This window comes from Anolis sagrei, chromosome 8, assembly GCF_037176765.1.
Source record: "Anolis sagrei isolate rAnoSag1 chromosome 8, rAnoSag1.mat, whole genome shotgun sequence".
NCBI classification, from domain to species: Eukaryota; Metazoa; Chordata; class Lepidosauria; order Squamata; family Dactyloidae; genus Anolis; species Anolis sagrei.
This window is the reverse complement of record NC_090028.1, coordinates 44125728-44149669: the sequence shown is the minus strand read 5'-3', so window position 1 is coordinate 44149669 and position 23942 is coordinate 44125728. Positions and strand designations below refer to the sequence as shown.

General features: G+C 46.1%; 1 protein-coding gene across 5 annotated transcripts in view; it reads right to left on the bottom strand.

The window, feature by feature from the left end:
• Window positions 1–201: 201 nt before the first annotated feature.
• TSNAXIP1 (translin associated factor X interacting protein 1) overlaps window positions 202–23942 on the bottom strand; it is a 32310-nt gene continuing 8569 nt past the window's right edge. Inside the window, exons 5-18 of one of the 5 annotated variants that reach the window (XR_010910277.1) lie at window positions 23564–23693; window positions 21643–21736; window positions 19754–19950; window positions 18672–18807; window positions 16608–16777; window positions 15087–15246; window positions 12547–12677; window positions 10892–11020; window positions 8550–8711; window positions 5791–5900; window positions 4255–4372; window positions 3877–3983; window positions 1973–2339; window positions 202–1669 (exon numbers count right to left, since the gene is read on the bottom strand). Coding sequence is in view for 3 of the 5 variants with exons in the window: in XM_060788152.2 (XP_060644135.2) it covers window positions 2078–2339; window positions 3877–3983; window positions 4255–4372; window positions 5791–5900; window positions 8550–8711; window positions 10892–11020; window positions 12547–12677; window positions 15087–15246; window positions 16608–16777; window positions 18672–18807; window positions 19754–19950; window positions 21643–21736; window positions 23564–23693 (1906 nt within the window). In the remaining 2 variants the exon portion in view is untranslated. Of the gene's footprint in view, window positions 2340–3876; window positions 3984–4254; window positions 4373–5790; window positions 5901–8549; window positions 8712–10891; window positions 11021–12546; window positions 12678–15086; window positions 15247–16607; window positions 16778–18671; window positions 18808–19753; window positions 19951–21642; window positions 21737–23563; window positions 23694–23942 lie in introns of all 5 variants that reach the window. The other 4 variants (XR_010910278.1, XM_060788152.2, XM_060788153.2 and 1 more) reach the window with 4 other exon arrangements.

Genomic DNA, 23942 nt, shown 5'->3' with positions numbered 1-23942 from the left:
TATTTGTAATTACAAAAACAATGGGCATGCACTGAAAGGGAACCCAGTGGGTTAAACTGCAGAGCTGCTGAACTTGCTGACCAAAAGGCTGGTGGTTCAAATCCAGGGAGCGGCGTGAGCTCCCGCTGTTCGTCCCAGCTTCTGCCAACCTAGTAGTTTGAAAACATGTTAATGTGAGTAGATCAATAGGTACCACTCCGGTGGAAAGGTATTTATTTATTTGGAGTGCTTCTACCCTGCCCTTCTCAACCCCCGGGGGGGGGGGGGGACTCAGGGCGGCTTACAAAAGGCACAATTCGATGCCCAACAATTCACAAAATACAATATACAAATTACAGTTTAACGTCAACAGTTATAACTAGTTAAAACTATCAAATCAATACAATAGCAGCAATAAAATCATCTTGTGGTCAGTGTTTGCCTATTCATAAATCCATAATCCATCCAGCATTGTCATTGTCCTTTCCTACTCTGGTAACCGCTCTATGCAGCCATGCCGCCCACATGACCTTGGCGGTGTCTATGGACAACGCCGGCTCTTCGGCTTCGAAATGGAGATGGACACCAAGACCCACCTGGACTTAATGTCAGGGGAAGATCTTTACCTTTACGGAAAGGGTGAAGAGGAGGGTGCCATGACTAAGTGACACCTGCAGCAGGGTGATATCGGCAGGTGTGGCTGTGACGTTGTTAGCCTCTGGAGTAGAGCCTTCGTGTGAGTAGCAGAGGCCGTGCATGAGAGCCTCTGTGTTTGGACCCTGTGTAAGTCCTGTGCTTGATTCCCGAGTAAGTGAAGCGCTCTGCGTGCAAGAAGTGAAGCCAAGAGCAAAGGAGCTGATTGGTGTTACAAGGAACTTTATTTTGTAAATGCTGCAGCTGCGCTGTTTTTGCTCCATGGGAAAAGCCTCCAAAGGAGAGAAGAAGCAGGTCTGTGAGTTTGTGTCCCGTGGCTTGTTTCCTGGCTGCTGGTCCCGAGTTCCACAGCTGCAAGTCAACGACTCTGCTGTTCATTTATGTTCAAAATCTGGCTACCAATATTAAAAAATTCTAAAATTACAACAGCAAAACAACAAAGAAAAAACAATCAGGCATATCTAATCACCTCTCAACAAAAGATTCCCCCAGGCACTGCCAAGCCATCAAATGCTAATGAAGGTGGTCAGTTGAAACATTCACGCCTAGCTCCAGCAGACAAGAGTCCTTTGTCCCACCCTGGTCATTCCACAGATATATAAACCCTTTTTCCTACTTCCAACAGACCTCACTACCTCTGAGGATGCTTGCCAGAGATGCAGGCGAAACGTCAGGAGAAATGCCTCTAAGAACATGGCCATATAACCCGGAAAAACCCACAACAACCAAGCTGATTTGTGTTACAAGGAACTTTATTTTGTAAATGCTGCAGCTGCGCTGTTTTTGCTCCATGGGGAAAGCCTCCAAAGGAGAGAAGAAGCAGGTCTGTGAGTTTGTGTCCCGTGGCTTGTTTCCTGGCTGCTGGTCCCGGGTTCCACAGCTGCAAATCTGGAGATGTCCTTTTGTTCCTCAGCCCACTGGCCCAGCCATTAGGGAAGCGGCTTCTTTTATAACTTTCTCTTTCCAGTACTTTCTTTTTTGAATACCTCCATTTTGGGGACCTGGCATCTATTTAGATTTGGTCCTGGGCCTGAAACTTTAAAAAGCAAAATAAACAAAGTGTACATTTTAAACCGGGTGTTGAGTTTCATCATCCAGTTGTGATGGAAAATCCTTTGAGTTTGTGTGCACAACCTGTGATCTTCCTGGGACTGGGTCTGAAGGCAGGCTCCCTTCCCTCGGTGAAACACGACAATCTGGCTCGAGAATTCAAAGTTGCATGTTCCCAATGCCAGTGGGTTATTAATAACAGTGTTGTGTTTTGGTGGAAATCTCTTATTCATTCATTCATTTGGGTTCGGAAAGGACGGTTCCAAGGGGAGTTGTGTTTTACGCTCACCTTTTCAGTGAAGTCAGCTGAGTCCAGGCTACTTCTCACTAAACGGTCATTCCTCCATGAACTTCCGAAGAGAGAGAGAGCGAGGGAGGAGGAGATGGAGGCGAGTCAGGCGTTGGCAGGGCCCTCGGTTTCTTCTCCCGCGAGAGAGGCGGGCGCGTTCTTTGCCTCTCCCGGAACAACTTCTTGCCGCCGAATATCTCCGTTCATCAGCCTCTGCATCAGGAGGTCTACATGCAGGGTCTCTGCAGAATCCGGTTGCTCCTTTGGGAGCTGGAACGCCCAAGAGACGTAGGAGTCGAGCGCTGGCTCAGGCAGGCCCGGGTCAATGGCGCAGAAGGCGGCCCTCAGGTCCTCCGGCTTCACCTCCCTGAGGGCAAAGAAGGAAGGAAGGGCCAAACGGTCAGTGGCAAGCCCTCTGCTTGGCTCCACAGGTGGAGTATCATTACCCAAAATGCTGAGAAGCAGAAGTGTTTGGGAGTGCCGATTTTTCCAGGTTTCTGAATATTGGCCCATACTTACATCAATTGACCTAGCAGTTCAAAAACATGCAAATATGAGTAGATCAATAAGTACCGTGTCAAGATCCCTTACCTTGCCAGCTGGGGGTGGCAGGGCCTAGGAAGAGACAGGCTAGGTAGTTTCAGCTTGGAAGGCCTGGCAGAGAGCTGCAGGAGCCATCTTGGTTTAGGGAAGACTCCAGTTCAGAGAGGGGGAGTGGCCGAGGCCTGAGCCAGCCCAGCAACAGCCAGGATTGGTTTGGAAAAGGGGGGCGGAGTTAGACAGATGGAGGGAAAGAGAGGAGCTTATTTTGACAGTTCAGTTCAGTTCTGGGTGATGTTAGAGTAGGATTAGAGTTTTAGGAGTCTCTGTTAGGAAAATAGGCAGCTTGCCTGAAGTTTGCACAGCAAAGCAGGCTGTGGCAAACTGGTTACAGCTATTTTAGTGAAGAAATAGCTGGGTGTTGTAATAGGAACTGTAACAAAGACAGAACCATTCACTCATGCAACCGATACGCTTCTAAGAACAAAGAACACTTTAATTGTAACAGCCAAGCCTCTACAACTGCATTCGCTTTATTCTGTAACTTCTACTCAATAAACCTTTCTTGTTATTTTTAAAATTTAAGCCTGAGTCAAGTGGCATTTGTGGTTTGAGTCACTTTCCTTTTTAATTCAACCTCTCCTGTTTCCCCTCAAAGAAGCCCTTGGTAATATACAGTGCTTGGTGGAATAAAAAGCCTTTTAATATTTTAAATAGCTAGAGGGTTCCTGATTATTTGGTTTATGGTGGCAGCGAAAGGGTTTTTTTTAAAATAAAGAGACATCCCCTCAAAAGCCATAAGTGCCAGAGTGGTGTGAATTCCTTATTGAAGGAGGGACAGTGTTGGGATCTGTTTGCCCCCTGTCCAGTCATATTGTTTAGCCATAAAGACTGCCTTTATGATTAGGAGTAGATGGTGGGATTGCTCATATAGCCATCTGCCCGGTTATTATAATTGGTGGGGCAGTGGTGGGTTTGTGTTACCCCCTGCCCAAATAGAATAAAGGAGTTCAAAAACATGCAAATATGAGTAGATCAATAAGTACCGCTCCAGCAGGAAGGTAACGGCGCTCCATGCAGTCATGCTGGCCACATGACCATGGAGGCGCCTATGGACAACACCAGTTCTTTATTTATTTATGCATTTGCAGCATTGATATACCACCTTTCTCACCCCTGGGGGGACTCAAAGCAGTTTCTCTTTGGCTTCGAAATGGAGATAAGCCCCACTGCAAAGAGTTGGACTGGACTAGACTGAGCGTCAAGAGGAAACCTGTGGCTTTACTGGCTATAATTCAACCCCCACTGATAGGAAATCAAGATCTAACTTGAGCAGTTTGAAATGTCCAGGGTTTGATACTCACAGCCGGTTTCCTAATTCAGTGCGGAGCTCACGCAGGTACGTCAGCTTCTCGTTCATAGACTGGGTCTTGATTTTGGTAACCAGGAGTTCTGTTTTCCCCTCCTCGTCCTGCAAAACCACAAGCGCCTTTTCAAGCTGAGAAGCCAGTTATTTGAGCAGAACCCCTAAAGTTTTGCCCCCTTTATGTGCCCATTTGCAGATGCAACGCTGCTCCTCTTCTCCTGCTGTCTTGATTTCCTTGGGTGTTTATCCTGTGTTAGAGTCGCTCAGAAAGGCGAGCTCTACTTGGCCGCAAGGGCTGTGTCCACGCCTTGACCCCCCCCCCCCGCCACTCCCACGCCTCCTCCCAGTTCCTCCTCCGATGTCATGAGCCACCAACCTCTAAGAACAGGGACCGGTACGTGATGCTGTCCAGCTCAGATTTGCATCCTGCGGCTTCGAGGAGTTCTTGGATCTCTTCTTCGGTTTTTGAAGGGAAAGCTGTCCTGAGGGCGAGGCTGGAGGAAGAGGAGGGAAAGAGAAGGGGTGGGATCTCTCTCTCTCTCTCTCCCCCCCCCCCCACCTGTCCCAAATGGGGTCCCCTGATCTCAGTGTTGGGATCACGGAAAAACCAAAAGCAGTCAAAGTTTTCTGAATGCCACCCGTTTGCACAAATCTTTTCGCAACACCTGTAGTGTTTACCGTGGTCCCTGCAGGAAAGGCTGTACTCCACAAAAAGGGAAAACAGCCTCTTTAGCAAGCCTCACAGATGCTGTCATTCAGTAAATGTTTTAGTTTTGTACCAATTTTCACTGTGAAGACATCTACACCCACCCTTGGCTACTCTGCTGCTGAGTATGCATGCCCAGTGTGGAACACATCTCACCACGCTAAAACAGTGGACGTGGCTCTTAAGGAGACATGCCGCATTATCACGGGGTATCTACGCCCTACACCATTGGAGAAACTACACTGCTTAGTCAGTATTGCACGACCTGACATCCACCGGGAAGTAGCAGCCAATAGTGAAAGGACCAAGGCAGAGACATCTCCAGCTCATCCCCTGTTTGGGTATCAGCCAGCACGTCAACGACTCAAATCTAGACATAGTTTTCTAAGATCTACAGAGACACTCGCTGGAACACCCCAGCAAGCGAGAGTCCAAAAGTGGCAGGCTCAAACCCAGAACCTCAACCCATGGCTGATACCAGATGAGACCCCCCTGGGCACACAGAGGACTGGGCGACTTGGAAGGCGCTGAACAGACTGCGCTCTAGCACCACGAGATGCAGAGCCAGCCTCAAGAAATGGGGCCACAAAGTGGAGTCCATGACATGCGAGTGCAGAGAGGAGCAAACCACTGACCACCTGCTGCAATGCACCCTGAGCCATGCCACATGATGCACAAAGGAGGACCTTCTCACAGCAGCAACACCAGAGGCACTCCAAGGGGACAGAGACTGGTCAAAGGACATTTAGCATCATGCCAAGTTCTTAAACTGTGTTTGTGTTTTTAAATACATTACAACTGTACCCTCGGCTTGCTTCTGACCCGATAATTAAATAAATACCTATTTTGTATACCAATATTCCTGGGGTCACATAAAATTACTCAGATTGAAAGGTATTGTGAGTAGAAAACACTGAAGCTCTGGTACAGATCAGCTTTCTAAAAGGGGTCAGCTGCATGGGAGCAGACACAAACACACACACACACACACACGCAGCACTTCTGTATCAAAGACCCAGCCTTCTTTTCTTGCTTCCCAAGATACTCTGAATATGAACAAATGCCAAGCCACTCCTGGACACAACTCAAAGCCAAACAACGTCGGTGTGCTTAAGCTGGTTTAAACCAGGGTATGTTTTCTACTCCTCCTGTGGCTCTCTTTCTTTGCCCATGAGTAGGGGTGGGATGCCTCTGGCAAGCTCTTACGTAAATTGTTCGTTGGTGAGCTGTCCAGTGCTGGCAGTGTCGGCAAGCGTCAGCTCCCGGAAGAGTGTGCTCAGCTGCAGGATGTGGCTGTGGTAGACGCCTTCGTCCAGCTGCAAAAGAGGGGCAAAACAGCCAGGTTAGAGCAGGGTGTCCCCAAAACAGGCTCCTCACGATCTCTTGGACTTCGCTCCCAGGAATCCCGGCTAGTTTGGTGGGAGCTGAAGTCCAAAACTGATGGAAACAGCAACTCACAAGACTTTCACAGTTCGTTTGTTAGATATTTGCTAACCTGCATTCTTTGTGTGTGTTGATTTACTAGTTTGACCAGCCTCTTTGGTGTGGGAGGGGCTACAGACATGTTTATTTATTTATTTATTTATTTAAAAGTTTTGTATCCCGACCTTCTCACCTCTCTTGAGGGACTCAGACCGGTTTCCAACCATAATATCACATAGAGTCAATAAAACATCATCATTCATATTACAATAAAACATTAAAACAGCAATTACATTCAATAACTACAATGGTCAGTCATCACACTAAAATAGTTGCTCATCATCCTCCATCCATATCTCAGGGTGTTGGCTCACTCATTGAATGCCTGTCTCCATAGCCACGTCTTCACCTGTTTCCTGAATGTCAAGATAGACGGGGTGGTTCTGATCTCCAGTGGGAGAGAGTTTCAGAGTTGAGGGGCCACCACCGAGAAGGCCCTGTCCCTCGTCCCCACCAGGCGTGCTTGCAAGGCCGGTGGGACCGAGAGCAGGGCCTCTCCAGACGATCTTAATCATCTTGATGGTTCATGTGATTGTACTGAGCATGTGCAGACCACCCAGGACTCTGTTTTGTATTCTGTTTGCTTCCTCCTTGGATGTATCTGTTTGGACTTCAATGTTATCAGAGTTTGCACCAGATCTCAGTGAAGGTGGGCACATCTATGCGTTGGGCCTTCAATGAAAGCAGGTTGCTGTTAGAGACTTAAGTAGAGAAGTGTCATTTATGATTACAGTGAGTACAACTATACTCAAAGACTATGGAAAGTTGATTAGGAATGAGACCCTGTGCATTCAATACAGAGAAACCTACGTTTATTTATTTACAGCATGTCTATGCCGCCCTTCTGACCCCGAAAGGGACTCAGAGCAGCTTGCAAGATATATAGACATACAATACATTATTTATTTATTTACAGCTTTTCTATTCTGCCCTTCTCCTCACTCCGCAGGTGACTCAGGGCGGATTACAGTGTACACATATATGGCAAACATTCAATGCCAATTTTTGACATACAAACATATACAGACATAGACAGAGGCTATTTAATTTTTTTATCTGGCCACCAGGGGAGCTGTCGCTTTCCTCGTCCATCTGCAACGCTGATGAAGCACTTCCGCATTCCCCGCATGCTTCCCTGCTGGAGTGCTTCTTTATGGCCTCATAAATCTGCTAATTTAGCCTCCCCACACTTTAAGGTGGTACCTAATTTTCCTACTTGACAGATGCAACTGTCTTTCGGGTTGCAAAGGTCGACAACAGGCTACACACAATTGGTTGGAAACCCACTCCAACCCGGGCTGGCTTTGAACTCATGACCTTTTGGTCAGAGTGATCTTAATGCAGCGGACACTCCGCCAGCTGCGCCACAATCCCGGTGCATTACTGATATTGTATTATTAGCATAGTACAATATCAGTAGTCAATATTACTATATTGTACTATACCATTATATTGTAATATTATTAGCAATATTACATGTAATATAAATATATAATTATAATATACTATTAGTATATTACATTAATATTATATTGCATTACATTATAATATTATAAATAATACAGGTATATACAATATATAATATTGCATTATATATTATGTTATATTATATTATGAGCATAGCACAGGAGACAAGGTGGAACTGTCCCCATCTATTACTGAACCTTAACAAGAAATGTGCCTGCATGGTGAATTAATACCAGATATTTGAGAGTAAACAAGACAGGTTCTTTTCCAAAGAAGACTTTGTTTTTATCTCTGAGTGCGTATTTTAACTAAGAGGTTTCAAGGGTTTTAACCTACAAAACCCTGTACGGTTCCAGCCCAGTTTACCTGTCCGAATGTATTCTCCCTAAAAAAACCATCAAGGGTGTTAAGATCTTCCGAGGAGGCCCTGCTCTCGGTCCCGTCACTTTCGCAGTCGCGTCTGGTGGGGACAAGAGACGGGGCCTTTTCTGTGGTGGCCCCCCAGCTATGGAACTCTCTCCCGAATGAAGTTAGATCTGCCCCCTCTTGGCAGTTTCCCATGCAAGGGACACTTGCTGGAGTGCCATTCATGGCCCGCCCTAACAAACCGGTGAGGACTTAAATACAAGGCAGTATTAAGAGGGCCCTTCATGCGAAAGTTACCTCCACATTCACCTGCATGGGAACTGCCCAGAAAAATACTCCTTTGGCAATATGTTGTGATCTGCATTAGCCTGAAACGGTTCCTTCCTCTTGGCCTTCCACCTGGCAATTTAGGGAGGTCTTCCGTATCCAAGCATAGCCCAGAAACCATGAAAAGGACCTTCAGATGCTTTGGATTAAAACTCCCCATCACTAACATGTGAAGGCAGGGGCTGATGGGCCAAACACGCCAAAGGATTAAAGCATGTCCTGTGCGCTCAACTCTCTTGCACCTTCCAGGAAACGACCCAATTCCCTGATCTAGATACTGTGCGCATCTTAGGAAACAGACTATGAGAAGGTAAACTGCTCACGGTTCCCATCAGAATGTTGTAGAACGTGGTCATCGTCTCGTTGGATTTATACAGTTTGATATTTTCGAAGATGGTGTAGGTCCAGTCGAAAGCAAAGACGTCGCCATACTTTTTCTGGAAGAAGTTTAGGAAGAACTCGGCCAGGTTGGATCGCTTTCCTTTCTGCAAAAAGAGACAAGACTCACTCCCTCCGAGTCAAGGCCAAACCCCACGCGACAGTCGGTCCCGGGTCCTTGTTGCATCCATTACTATCCAGTCCTAAAGGTCATTCCTCCTGAACATGAGGAAGAACTTCCTGACCTTAAGAGCTATCCAACAGTTGGACTCTTTGCCTCAGAGTCCAGTGGAGGCTCCTCCTTTGAAGGCTTTTAAACAGAGGCTGGGTGGCCATCTGTCAGGGGTGTTTCTACTGTGCTTTTTCTGCATGGCAGAATGGGGTGGGACTGGATGGACCATGGGGTCTCTCCCAACTCTGGTTCTGCCATTCCTTTTTCATCTGAATTTTGAAAGCTGTTGATAAAATGCCTAATTTTCTCTTGTTTTCCCCGTTTCTCTCTCTTTGTCCTCAGATTACTTTAACTGCTGCAAACGGAGTTTGAACTCAGTTAGTTTCTCAAGTCGCTCCTTACACACACAAAAAAAGCAAGAATGAAAATGTGTGTGTGTGTGTTAAAATCCTGCCATTACTGGAAAGCTCAGGCAAAACAGAACTGCCATATTTTCTCCCACCTTATGATTTTCCCCCTCAATAACACTTGCTCTCTTGGCCACGCATATATGAGTATTCATCTGGAAAATGTTGCAGGGTTTGCACAACACATACCCTGTCAGAAATATTAAAAACTAGGTGTTTTTAATTACAAAAATGTGAGTCAAACACTGAAAGGGTTGAATGGATACAATGACTCCGCAAAAGCTGCAATTCTATATAAGCAGATGTGCCTTTAGCTTAGTAGCTGTCAATCTGAGGTAAACCTCAGTGGGAGAAAGTCTCAGTCTGTGAGGCCAGCCTTAATCTGTGAGAGAAGCCTGGTGTGAGGTAGGCCTTAGTCTGTAACAAGTCCTGGAGTGAGAAGCTTTGCTGAGAGAAGCTTCAGGTTGAAGGCCTCGTGTGTAAAGCTGCGTGTAAAGGTATTATGTGAAGCTCCTGTGTAACTCTTGTGTGAGAGGAGGCTCAGTGAGAGTGAGGCTTTTTATCTGCATGAGAAAGAAACCCAGCGTGGAAACAAAGAAGGAAGTCTAAAGAACTTCATTTGTGTTATGGAGGCCTTGTTCCTGCAAACTGTGTAAAACCTCATATGTAAAGCTCCAATGTGAACGCTGTTGTGAGTAAAAGGCTACTGTGTAAAGCTCCTGTGTAAGTTTGGTGTGAGAGAAAGCTCTGTGAGAGCGAAGCTGCTTATCTGCATGAGGCGGAAGCCCAGCATGGAAGCAAAGAAGGAAGTATAAAGAACTTTATTTGTGTTATGGAGACCTTGTTCTTCAAATAGTGTAAAACCCTAGTATAAAGGCTGCTGTGTGTAAAAAGCTTCTATGTGAAGCTCCTGTGAGAAGGCCTCAGTATTAGTTTGCCTCAGTGAGAAAACGACTTCAGTGTGAGAGAGGCCTTAGTATGAGGTAGGCCTCAGAGTTAGTAGGCCTCAGTGTGTGACAGGCCTGGTGCCAAAAGACCTGGTCTGAGGGGCGAAGCCACAGGTTGAAGGCCTCATGTGTAAAGCTCCAATGTGAAGGCTGTTGTGAGTAAAAGGCTCCTGTGTGAAGCTTCTGTGTGAAGTTTGGTGTGAGAGAAAGCTCTGTGAGAGCGAAGCTGCTTATCTGCATGAGGCAGAAGCCCAGCGTGGAAGTAAAGAAGGAAGTCTAAAGAACTTTGTGTTATGGAGACCTTGTTCCTGCAAATAACATTTCCTGCCAATGGTTCCTGCTCCATCTCCACAAAAAGGAGAGCCGAGGGTAGATTTCCATAGCAGGAGAACCTTGGCCGCACAGACAGCAACCTCTCCTTTGGTGCAATGTTCCTACCTATGGGTACCTGGGTGCTTTTGCACTTCATAAAACCAGAGTAGGGAGATGCCCCGAAAGCCATCTAACCTCCTGCCGATGCAGGAATTCATCGCCCTAGTAGATGGAATAGGGCAGGGACTGGTGGGTGGGAATAACGAAGCTCAGTGCAATGTGTGTGAGTTGTGGGTGCCACTCTCTCCGTGGATGCCGGCACCAAGAAGGGGTTTTCGTTCCACGGCCTGGTTGGAGGTACTGAGACGGAGTTTAGGACAGGGCCCCCCTACCCCTCACCACCTCCCGGTCTATCCATATCAGAACGGGAAACAGACAAATCAAGATACCTGTTGATCAAATGTATTTTTGTCTCTCCAGATTTCCCTGAGAAGGGCCACAACCTCCTTTTTGGATAATTTCTTGTTTCTAACCAGGCCGTCACACCTCAGGAAGACAGGGACCTTCTCATTCTTCCCCTAAGGAAGGAAAGGAGTAAATACCGGCCTATCAGTCCTAAAGTCGGGATCAAGGCACAATCTAGAGTAGTGGTTCCCAACCTTCCTAATGCCTGACCCCCTAATACAGTTCCTCAAGTTGTGGTGACCCCCAACCATCACATTGTTTTCATTGCTACGTCATAACTGTAATGTTGCCACTGTTAGGAATCGTAAAGTAAATATCTGATATGCAGGATGGAATTTCATTGACTGGATCAAATTTGGCACAAATACCTGATACGCCCACATTTGAATACTGGTGAGGGTGGGGGAGGGGTTGGTTTTGTCATTTGGGAGTTGTAGTTGCTGAGATTTATAGTTCACCTACAATCAAAGAGCATTCTGAACTCCAACAACAATGGAATTGAACCAAACTTGACACACAGAACTCCCATCACCAACAGAACATACTGGAAGGGTTTGGTGGGCGTTGATCTTGAGTTTGGGAGTTGTAGTTCACCTACATCCAGAGAGTACTGTGGACTCAAACAATGAGGGATCTGGACCACATTTGACACAAATACTCAGTATGCCCAAATTTGAATACTGGTGGGATGGGGGGGTTGATTTTGTCATTTGATAGTTGTAGTTGATGGGATTTATAGTTCACCTACAATCAAAGAGCATTCTGAACTCCACCAGAAATAAAATTTTACCAAACTTGGCACACAGAACTCGCATGATCAACAGAAAATACTGGAATGGTTTGGTGGGCATTGACCTTGAGTTTTGGGAGTTGTAGTTCACCTACATCCAGAGAGCACTGTGCACTCAAACAATGATGGATCTGGACCAAACTTGGCACAAATACCCAATATGCCCAAATGTGAACACTGGTGGACTTTGGGGAAAATAGACCTTGACATTTGGGAATTGTAGCGGCTGGGACTTATAGTTCACCTACAAAGAGCATTCTGAACTCCACCAATGATGGAATTGAACCAAACTTGGCACACGGAACTCCCCTGACCAACAGAAAATTCTGGAAGGGTTTGGTGGGCAGTGTCCTTTGGTTTTGGAGTTGTAGTACACCTACATCCAGAGAGCACTGTGGACTCCAACAATGATGGATCTGGACCAAACTTGGCACAAATACTCAATATGCCCAAGTGTGAACACTGGTGGTGGATCTGGACCAAACTTGGCACAAATACTCAATATGCCCAAATGTGGACACTGGTGGAGTTTGGGGAGTTGTAGTTGCTGGGATTTATAGGTCGCCTACAATCAGAGAGCATTCTGAATTACATCAATGATGGAATTGAACCAAACTTTCACACAGAACCCCCAGGACCAACAGAAAACACTGTGTTTTCTGATGGTGTTTGGTGACCCCTCTGGCACTCCCTTGTGACCCTCCCCAGGGGTCTTGACCCCCAGGTTGAGAGACGCTGCCGTAAGGATTGGTATGAGAAGTATCTGTACTTCCACGGAACATCTGAATGGCACTGATCAGGACAGGGAAAATTTTTTTCCATTGCTGCAACAGCCATTTCTGGACATACCTTCCCCACAAAGGCCTCTCTTTCTTTGAGCAGTCCTGTGCCAAGATCTTCCAAAAGTACGTCCACCAGCTGGTCACTAGATTTGCCTTCGGACAAAATGCTCCAGCGATCAAGGCCACCAGCAATCACATCTATAGCAACAAAAAGGTGCAAAGGGTTAGAGCACAGCGGTCACAACATGCGTGGCAACACCAAGGGCCACTTTATGCCATCATAGCCTCTGTTACACCTGCTGTTTACGATAGCACAGAGAATGGGTGTCGCAGGTGAGAGAAACCCCTGTCCATCACCCCAATTCGTCCGTAGGGACATGGCATTGAGACAAGGTGGGCAGAAACAGTATCGCTGATGGTGGGGAACTCCGATCAAACAGACTCGAGCTCATTGGGAAGCCTATTCTGTGGCAGCAAAGAAATAATTATTGTGGCTACTATTGCATCCACACCACGTCATCCGGTGGATCTGTCTCAAGGCATCTGATAGGCAGCGTCCTACAATCACAAGCCCACCTCTGGGAGAAAACACCAAACGCAAGATTACAAATGTGGAGAACAGCACATCAGATAAGCTAACTGCATTGTCAATGTGCTTCTAAGGTGCTGCATTGTACAGAACAGAACAACCCCTGCCAAATGTGCTGGGTCCAGTTGTGGCCTTCGTGATGGCGTGTCCCCTCCCTTAACTGAAGCAGAATGGTGCAGGATTAGGGGCATCTGCTTGACCATCCTTCGCAACACCTTGTGGAGTGAAGCCCCAACTGGAACGCAACTGGGTGCCCAACCCAGGAGACCAAAGGGCATCGGCAGAAAGCTGACAACCTGCCCACAGTATTTGCTCCATGGGGCAGCCACCTGATTCTCTCTATAGGCCCTTGAGGTTTTTTTAAATACTGGTTGCTAGATTTTGATCATTTTCATGGTTTTCTCCTTTCTATTGAAATTGCCCACATGCTTGTGGATTTCAATGGCTTCTCTGTGTAGTCTGACATGGTGGTCAGGGCCAGCTAACACCCCCCAAGAAAGGAGCTCTCCAGGCAGGAAGCAGCAGCCAGGCTTTGAAGCTGCAAGGCTATTCAATGCTAATCAAGCTGGTCAATTGCATAATGCACATTTGCCTCACACAGACAAGAGTTCTTTCCCCCACCCTGGACATTCCAGAGATCTATAAACCTCACTTGCCTTGTTTATAACGAACCTCACAACCTCTAAGGATGCCTGCCATAGATGTGGGTGAAATGTCAAGAGAGAATGCTTCTGGAACATGGCCAGGCAACCTGAAAAACTCACTGCAACCCTATTACTACTACTACTATTATTATTATTATTATTATTATTATTATTATTATTTTACTGACACAAAACCACAGTATGTCTATATGTGTATCACAAAACCACAAGCCGAACACTTCCCAAGTGTATTATTATTATTATTATTATTATTATTATTATTACTACTACTACTACTATCCTGTATATTATATATCCTGCATATTACGATTCATAACAATAGCAAAATCATAGTTATTATTATTATTATTATTATTATTATTATTTTACTGACACAAAACCACAGTATGTCACAGCAAACGAGATCTATATGCAGGATTTTGTACCGGAGTTTAAGATCGGCTGAGGGGGACCTGCTCTCAACCCCGCCAGTATCACAAGCGAGGCTGACGGGGACGAGGAGCAGGGCCTTCTCGGTGGCGGCCCCCTGCCTGTGGAACTCGCTCCCCGGGGAAATCAGAACAGTGACCTCACTCATCTCTTTCAGGAAAAATCTGAAAACATGGATGTGGGACCAAGCGTTTGGTCATTCGGGCAGGTAAAGAAAGGACTTGATATCGTTTAGGAAATGTTTAATGGAATGGAATCTGGAACCCAGAAATACGAATGCTGAGCACGCGAATAGTTTCTATAGGATGTGTTTACTGATTACTTCGTTTGTTTTAATTGTGATAATTGTTTTAATTGTTTTAACTATGACTGTCTATTATGTGTAACTGTAACTGTATAGGCATCAAACGGTGCCTTGTTGTGTAAGCCGCCCTGAGTCCCCCCTCGGGGGTTGAGAAGGGCGGGGTAAAAGTACCGGAAATAAATAAATAAATAATATATCACAAAATCACAAGCCAAACACTTCCCAAGCGTATTATTATTATTATTATTATTATTATTATTACTACTACTACTACTACTATCCTGCATATTAGATATCCTGCATATTACAATTCATAACAATAGCAAAATCACAGTTACGAAATAATGTTATGGTTTGGGGGGGGGGGGGTGTCACCACAACATGAGGAACTGTATTGTGGGGTCCCGGCATAGAGAAGGCTAAGAACCACTGGCCCAGGATGGCCCAGGATAGGCATAAACTAAATTACATGTGCAAGTCCTGAGTCACATGGATAAATACAGTTTTGGCCCCAAAAGGGATGTCCCTGGGTGCAGGCATTCCTATTGTGTCCATTCTGCAACAAGCCCCCCCCCCCAACATTGTCTTCCCGAGCAGCGACACGACCCTCAAGGGCACACCTGCACACTTGTCCCAGTCGGGCCGGGGGGTGGAGGCACGCTGGACACTGATGAGTTCGTTATGGTATTGGTCGCGCTCATCAGAAACTTGCTTGTGCACCTCTAGCAATGTGTCATATTCCATTTGGAGATTCACAAAATCTTTCTGGAGAGCTTCCATCTGCAAAGCAAAAAGCATGGGGTGGGCAAGAGTTGGCTCGGCATGCCCCACGGAAGACCTTCTCACAGCGACACCCGAGGCACTCCACGTGGCCAGCTTCTGGTCAAAGGAAACCTAGCCTCATGCCAAGTTTCAAACTTTGTTTGTGGCTTTTTAATACACGAGAACTGTATTCTCAATTTGCTTCTCACACAATAAATAACCAAACCCCTGCTGAAACGGTTTATCCATAGCTTCTCTGTCAGATGGAATTAACATATCATCGACTCTCCCTAGTCTTGGGCGCTTTCTCCGCCACCCAATAATACGTTGACCTGGGAAGTACGAGGGCACTGTTCTGGTACGGCTGTACCAGGAGCTCCAAATTTATTTGTTTTGTATTAAATGTTTGCTTGCAATCCAAGGTTCCTGGGATTCTGCAGATGGGTGGCTTCCTTTGGTTGCAGTCATAGGGCAAGTCACCTGTCCATCATTGTTAGGTTTGGTCCCACCCCTTGCTCAGGGCAATTGGGAAGGGAAGGGAGCCATTTTTTAGTAAGTTTCAGCAAGGAAAACCAATGTACAGGACGTGTGTAAGCTTCCCCTGTACAAAAGCTTCAACCCCTAAGAATTTCCGGGGGAAAACAGTCTTAAGAGCAATGTATTGTGGAAGGCTTTCATGGCTGGAATCACTAAGTTCTTGTGGGTCTTTTCGGGCTATATGGCCATGTTCTAGAGGCATTTCTCCTGACGTTTCGCCTGCATCTATGGCAAGCATCCTCAGAGGTGAGGATGCTTGCCATAGATGCAGGCGAAACGTCAGGAGAAATGCCTCTAGAACATGGCCATATAGCCCGAAAAGACCCACAAGAACTTAGTCTTAAGAGCCTCCAAAGACTTTCCAGGGAAACAGCCCTAAAGACCAAAGAACTCCAGCTGGAGAACATCTAAGCCTTTACTGGTAGGTCCACTCGGCGTTCGAGACGCAGTTCGACCCGGTAGCAGAGCCCACATCAGTAAGGGTTAGATTACAGTCAGCCTGGGAGAAGTTAAAAAGGGGATTTTCCTTTAAAGTAAAGAATCAGTTATTGAAGACAGTTGCCTGTCCTTCGTGGGCAAGTTTAGGAAGCTACCAGTTGCATAAAACCTGGAATCATTTAACTTTCTGAAGACAAGAGAAGTTTCTGTTTGATTGTTCAATAATAAAGGATTTTGTTATACTTCACAAGCCATCTAAAGACTATTTGTGGTAGAAAACCTCTGAGAACTTCTCTTTGGGCCCCCTGACTTCCCGCTGGGCAAAGGTTGCACGTCCTGTTCTAAAGGAAATTCTTTACAGGCCCAGCGCACGACAAAACAGGCACAGTCTACTACTCAGGTACCTTCTCACCCAACTCATTGTAATTTTTTTCTTGCAACTCGAACTCTCTCCTGGGCACGACGTCTCCATAGTTGGCTCTCATGGTGTTCAGGTCTACTTGGGCTTTGGTGAGGTCCTGGCGCGCCATCTTTAATGCCAGCGTCAGCTTGACGGTGTCTTCGCCTCTCTCATCTTTAAGAGAAAATGGTTTAAGAACACCCAGATTTATTTACTGCTGAAACTGTGGCTTCAATCGTGGTTTTCTATGAGGATGAAACTCTCCACCAGAATGGGAGTGACTCCCTCAGACCAGGAAGAGGTTTCTTTGGTTCAGCGTTTCTCAACCTGGGGGTCGGGACCCCTGGGGGGGGGTCGCAAGGGGGCATCAGAGGGGTCACCGAAGACCATCAGAAAACACAGTATTTTCTGTTGGTCAAGGGGTTCTGAGTGTCAAGTTTGGCCCAATTCAGAAAACTCTTTGATTGTATGTGAACTATAAATCCCAGTAATTACAAATCCCAAAGGTCAATGCCTGTTTTCCCCCAACTCCACCAGTGTTCACATTTGGGCATATTGAGTATTCGTGCCAAGTTTGGTCCAGATCCATCATTGTTTGAGTCCACAGTGCTCTCTGGATGTAGGTGAACTACAACTCCCAAACTCAAGGTCAATGCCCACCAAACCCTGCCAGTATTTCCTCTTGTTCATGGGAGTGCCAAATTTGGTTAAGTTCCATCACTGGTGGAGTTCAGGATGCTCTTTAATTGTAGCTGAACTATAAATCCCAGAAATTACAACTCCCAAATGACAAATTACTCCCCACAACCCCACCAGTATTCAGATTTGGGTGTATCGGGTATTTGTGCCCGGATTGATCCAGTGAATGAAAATATACCCTGCATATCATATATTTACATTATGATTCATAACAATAGCAAAATTACACTTATGAAATAGCCACAAAAATAATTTTATGTTCGGGGGTCACCACCACATGAGGAACTGTGTTAAGGGGTCGCGGCATTAGGAAGGTTGAGAACCACTGCTTTGGTTCCTCATGAGCTTTGGGGAGGAAGTGGACCTGAAACTTCACAATCCTAGTCCAGCAAGTTTTAACCCTTACGTCACACAAAGTTGAACTAGTCCATTGTTTTGTTTCCAAATGTGTAAGGAAAAAGACTTGGGCCTTGTTTACACCGATCCTGCTTTGACCCCCCCGACCCCCCTTTAGCAGGGAAACCGCACCTTGTGATGTGATGCACCAAAACACATCCTTGCTCACCAGTCGCCAGGGAAATCTGGTTTGTAGCTGTTTTGTTATATATGTAAAATAAATTTCTTCATGTATAATTATCAATAAATGTTTAAATTTCAAATTTGCATAAATTTACACATATTATAATAAATTTGCATAAATTGCATAAAACTTTATTGGGAAAAAGTGGGACACAACAGGAAAAAGTTTAAGAAGCCTTTCTCTGGGAGAGCATTCCTCAAGAAAATCACCTGGTAGCACATCAAAACCTTATTAATTCTCACGTTGAGGTGGCTGCGTGATTTGCTCCCAGGTGATTTTCCTGAGAAAGGGTTTCTCTGGTGGCGCCATGGGTTAAACGCTTGTGCCGGCTGAACTGCTGACTGAAAGGTCGATGGTTCAAATTTGAGGAGCAGGATGAGCTCCCTTCTGTCAGATCCAGCTTCCCATGAGGGGACATGAGAGAAGCCCCCCACACATCTGGGCAACGTCCTTGCAGATGGCCAATTCTCTCACACTAGAGGCGACTTGCAGTTTCTCAAGTCACTCCTGATACGAAAAATAATGTATTTATTTATTTGTATGCAAATTACTTATGGCCTAAGCCTTAATAAACAATTGCTAACGGCAGCCCTTTCATGAGGGCTGACTGTAGATAGAAGACATGTAACTTGCGTTCCATGTACAAAATACATTTGTATAAAATGTGTGCAAGAGACAGGATTTCTTCTTGCAATGGGATGCTGGTCGCTGGTGCGAAACTTGGAGGAGTTCTTTTCAGGAGGACGACGCCTTCCCAGATCCCTCAGCCAGCCTGGAGGTGCCGTTTACCTTGGACCTTAGTGAGCTTCATTTCTTCCTTCAGGCGATACATTTCGTTCAGATCTATAATCAGCATTTTGCGTGCATCGCACTCATTCAGGTACCGGAGGTATTCCTCGGCCACGGCCTTTCGCATCTTATACACCTGTGCCAGGTAAGACAGAGGAGGCCACCAATCACGGGATGCGACAAACTCACCTTGCCACTGGCTACCCACAGCGTTTCTTAACCTGTGGGTCCCTCCCCAGGTGTTTTGGCCAGAAATCTTAACAGCTGGTAAACTGGCTGGGACTTCTGGGAGTTGTGGGCCAAAACATCTGGGGGGGACCCACAGGTTGAGAACCACTGGGCGACAGGGAAAGAAAGCACTGTGACGTTACTGAATCCCCAAAAGAAGTGCTTTTGATTGGCTCTGAAAACCCAACAAGGAGCACAAGTTTCTGAAATACTAATGTGTGATGATGTGCCATTGATTGCGTACCAAAGGAGCTTTCAGTATGGAAATGATGAAAGAATCGTGACCTCACAACCTCTGAGGATGCTTGCCATAGATGCAGGCGAAACGTCAGGAGAGAATGCCTCTAGAACATGGCCATGTAGCCCGGAAAAACCTACAACAACCCAATCGTGACCTCACTTGATCTCATAAAAAGACAGTTGTACTCGGAAGGGCACAAAACAGTGCTCTCCAACCTGTTTCTGGCCAAACCCCACCTAATCCTCTCTAAAATCCTGACCCTCCCCCCTTCTCCCACATGAGATATAATTCTTATTATTCAAAGAGCAAACTCTTCTTTATTCATGTGGAGGAAGCCTATGTGGGAAATAGCAAGCCTCCACTAGTTGTTTCTTGTGTATATAATTGTTTACTGTATTCTATATGTGTATATTGGTTTGCCATTTGACCTTAACCTCTTTGTTGTGGGAGGGGCTGCAGACCATGTGATCAGGTCTGGGCTTGTTCAGGGCTCAGACTCCGTTTTAGAACAGACTGTAGGAACAGATCAATTTAGACTGGAACTGCATTGGGAGACAGAGGAATAAACCTATGTTTCTGGGGATACAAAACGAGCAGCAGCGCAGTGCGTCACCTGCATCTCCAGAGAACTCTTCTCCTCCCTCATCTGGTCAATGAGTTCCAGCAGATAGAGTCTCTCTTTCTTCAGCGTGGTTATTTCCATTTTCTCTTGCTTCTGGAGTGCCAGGATTTGCTGGGTACACTGGTCGGAGGCCGTGACCAGGACGGCGTTTACGGCTTCCAAGGAGTGGAGCTTCCGCTGCAGATGTGCTACAAGGAGTAAAAGGGAAGTTCTCAAGGCTCTATCAAGTGGCAAAAACATAAGTGGATCTTTCAAGAGGCCTTCGTGCCTGGGGACTGCTGATGCTGCTGCACTGCCTTGCCTCGCAAAACTCACAGGCACTTGGGAGTTGACCGCAGAGAATTAACAGAGAATTTGTACTTCCCAGAATCAAGAAAAAAAATATATTTCCTGGACTAATTATTCCTCAGAAAACAGAAGTATTAGTTCTTCTGGGGGATTCTGGGAACTATAGTCCAAAAAAAGAGAGTAAAACCATGAGCACTAGTGTAAATAATAATAATAATAATAATAATAATCCTTTATTTGTACCCCGCTACCATCTCCCGCAGGACTCGGTGCGGCTTACAAGAGGCCGAGCTCAAAATACATCAGAAACGAAAAACACAACAACAACAATACAATACAGAAATAATTAACTCATAGCAAAGCAAAACAATAACAAAAATATCACGACGCATTTAAAAACCTGTGCCAGGACCAAATGTAATGATTAAAATTTTTAAAAATACTGGGCATGTCCAGGTGAAATAGGATATTTTGGGGATAAGACAATTCTAACTCTCTCATAAAGTGCATTTGGGACATATTGCTTGGGATTATTTAATCTGGGAAAGCACACTGGAACATCCATGTTTTCAAGCTCCTTCTGAAGATTGCCAATGTTGGGGCATGCCTGATGTCCTTGGGGAGGGAGTTCCAGAGTCATGGGGCCACCACCGAGAAGGCCCTGTCCCTCGTTCCCACCAATCGCGCTTGTGATGCAGGTGGGAGTGTGAGCAGGGCCTCTCCAGATGAACGAAGAGATTGCGTGGGTTTGTACACCGAGATGCGGTCATGCAGGTAGATGGGTCCCAAACCGTTTAGGGCTTTGTAGGTAAGCACCTGCACGTTGAATTGGGACCAGAAAATGAATGGCAGCCAATGGAGCTCCTTAAACAGGAGGGTTGACCTCTCCCTGTAAGGAGCACCAGTTAACAACCTGGCTGCCACCCGTTGAACCAACTGAAAGTCTTGCTTAAATGAGATTTGGTCCTTAAAAATGGCATTTTGAAGGCCCACTTATTGTTTATTTATTTATTTATTCATTTACGGTATTTATACCCTTCCCTTTTCACGCCAAAGGGGCCGCAGAGCGGCTTACGGGACACACTTAGGGCAAACATTCAGTGGTGATTATAAAATTCACAAGGACAAACAACACAGAGAGAGGTAAAGGCAGTTTTCCCCATCTTAATTCCGGCATCTTGGAAGCTGTGCGCGACTCCGGTCATTGTGGCAGGGCTGCTGTGGCGACATCTTCCGTACCGAGGAGCTTTCCTCCCATCGATACCCTTATGACAGAATTACTGCCGGGATTATTTTGTGTAACACTTCAATCAGGAGTGGGGATTCCTTGGCCTTTCAAGGCTTTGAGGCTAGATCTCTTCCCACTCCCCTGGCTAACTGGGGCCAATGGAAATGTAAATCCAAAACAAAGGCTAAAATTTCTCCCACCTGGATTCAAAGGAAAAAAATGCCTTTTCTGAACTAAGCCAGAATTATCAGCACTTTGCTAGGTTATTTGTACCTGTGGTTACAGTTTGGCCCCTGAGAGTTTGCTGTGCAGATTTGCTCGTTTGGAATCAGGGTTATACTTCATATAGGGCAGCATCTCTTACCTATCGTGAGGTCATACTCATTCTTGATGGAAGCCAGTAAAGGCTTGTACGTTTTAAACTCTTCCATGAAGAATTCAAATACTTCTCTATAAGGCTGGGTGGAGGAAAAAAGAAAACAAGGGAAACCAAAGTTAGCACTGCTCCACCCTGCTAGTTGTATGCTTGAGGCTTGACTACCAGCACTCCAGTGTCATGCTATCACAGCAAATGGATGCCCAATAGTCCCTCTCCCCCATGCAGAAAGGATGTGCAGTAGGCCTGAGTATTATACAGGGAGCCTGGGCTCCGAGTGTGGGATGTTAGGATGCCACCCCACACTGCCCAAGCCTCAAGTCCTCAACAAGAAGCAGTTAGATCGTTCAGTACAGGGTTCTGAAACACTGGCCAAATGCCCAGGTGTTGGGCTGGCTGGCCCTTGTAGAACAAGAGGCATTGTTTTTCTTCTGATATCTCCAGGATTTAAAAAGAAACCCAGTTCTGGGTATGAATTATTTATGAATTAGGGTTACAGCCTGTGCTGGATGGGGTCGCACTCCCCTTGAAGGCGCAGGTTCGCAGCTTGGGTGTGATCCTGGATTCATCGTTGAGCCTGGATCCCCAGGTTTCAGCGGTGACCAGGGGAGCATTTTCACAGCTTAGGCTCGTGCGCCAGCTGCGCCCGTACCTTGGGAAGTCTGACTTGGCCACGGTGGTACACACTCTGGTCACATCCCGCCTTGACTACTGCAACGCTCTCTACGTGGGGCTGCCCTTGAAGACGGCCCAGAAGCTTCAGCTAGTCCAGCGCGCGGCAGCCATGTTACTAACAGGAGCAGGACGCAGGGAGCATACAACGCCCTTGTTGTTCCAGCTCCACTGGCTGCCGATCTGCTACCGGGCCCAATTTAAGGTGCTGGTGCTATCCTACAAAGCCCTAAACGGTTCCGGCCCAAAATACCTTTCGGACCGCATCTCGGCCTATGAGCCCACGAGGACCTTGAGATCGTCTAGGGAGGCTCTTCTCTCGATCCCGCCTGCCTCACAGGCACGCCTGGCGGGGACGAGGGATAGGGCCTTCTCAGTGGTGGCCCCCCGGCTGTGGAACACCCTCCCTGTTGACATCAGACAGGCGCCCTCCCTTATGTCCTTCCGGAAGAGCCTGAAGACATGGCTATTCGAGAAGGCATTTAACTAAATGCTACAGTAACTGGAAATGACAACTGGAACAGAATATAGACTACGAGATTGGTTATGATTCTATGATAAGACGAAGCGGATTATTTTAGTGTAATTAGATGATAGTGTATTAGTGATATGTTGTTTTTTGTCGTTGTAGTTATTGTAAAATGTGTTTTTTATATGTTGTACACCGCCGCGAGTCGCCCTAGGGCTGAGAGCGGCGGTTAACAAATGCAGCAAATAAATAAATAAATAAATAAATAATTAAAATTCAGGAGGCGTCATGAAATGGCACAACAGAAATGTTATTAGGATTTTTTTTGAAGAAAGCTCCAGCAACAAACAACCGCCTCCCACCACATTTGTCTCATCTGGAGAAGCCCTAGGACTGAAGACAGATTACGTGGCAAGATGTGAAGAAGCTCCTCAGTCACCAAGTTAGTGTGATCCCCACAGTTAGTAATTTCCACATTGGAAATTAAAATGGCACTGCGAGTGTGCAGCACTGCTCAGAAAGCCCCTGTCTACCTCTGAGAGAAAGGTGGTTCTCCTCAAGGTAATTTGCTAGGAACCATCTCATGAAAGCTGGAACATGAGATATGGAAGTTTTCCAGGACTTGTTCAGGTTACTTTTCTATATCCGTTTCCAAAATGCCCACATAAGCACAGCTGATGGAGAGAGATGAGGAGAGCCCACACACTCATTCCTCGCCCCTTATTTATAGCCATAAGTATTTGTTTGACAAGCATTTGGTGCTCAGACCTGGAGCTTCAGTTCCTGAACTTTCCCTTTCGTCAGATCCAGAGCTTGCAGCTCTTTCCGCAGATAGGATTCCAGTTCTTCAAGGTAGCGTGGCTTTGCGAGAGAACCAGAAATGGGAACTTTGGTGGGGCTGAAATACAGTTCAAGATTATGCCACTTATTTCATTGTTTAATATAACTGTAGCATCTCCACCAAAACATCACTATTTCAGCAAGAAAATTTAGTTGTGAGCAACACTCATGGAGGTGTGATTGGCCAGCATGGTCTCAAGCGTGAGATGTCAACTTCAGTCACAGCATCTCTAGATATAAGGATCCTAAGCAGAGAACAGCAAACCTTCCCTGTTTGAGGACCTGCAAATCCAGAGTAAACAGCACT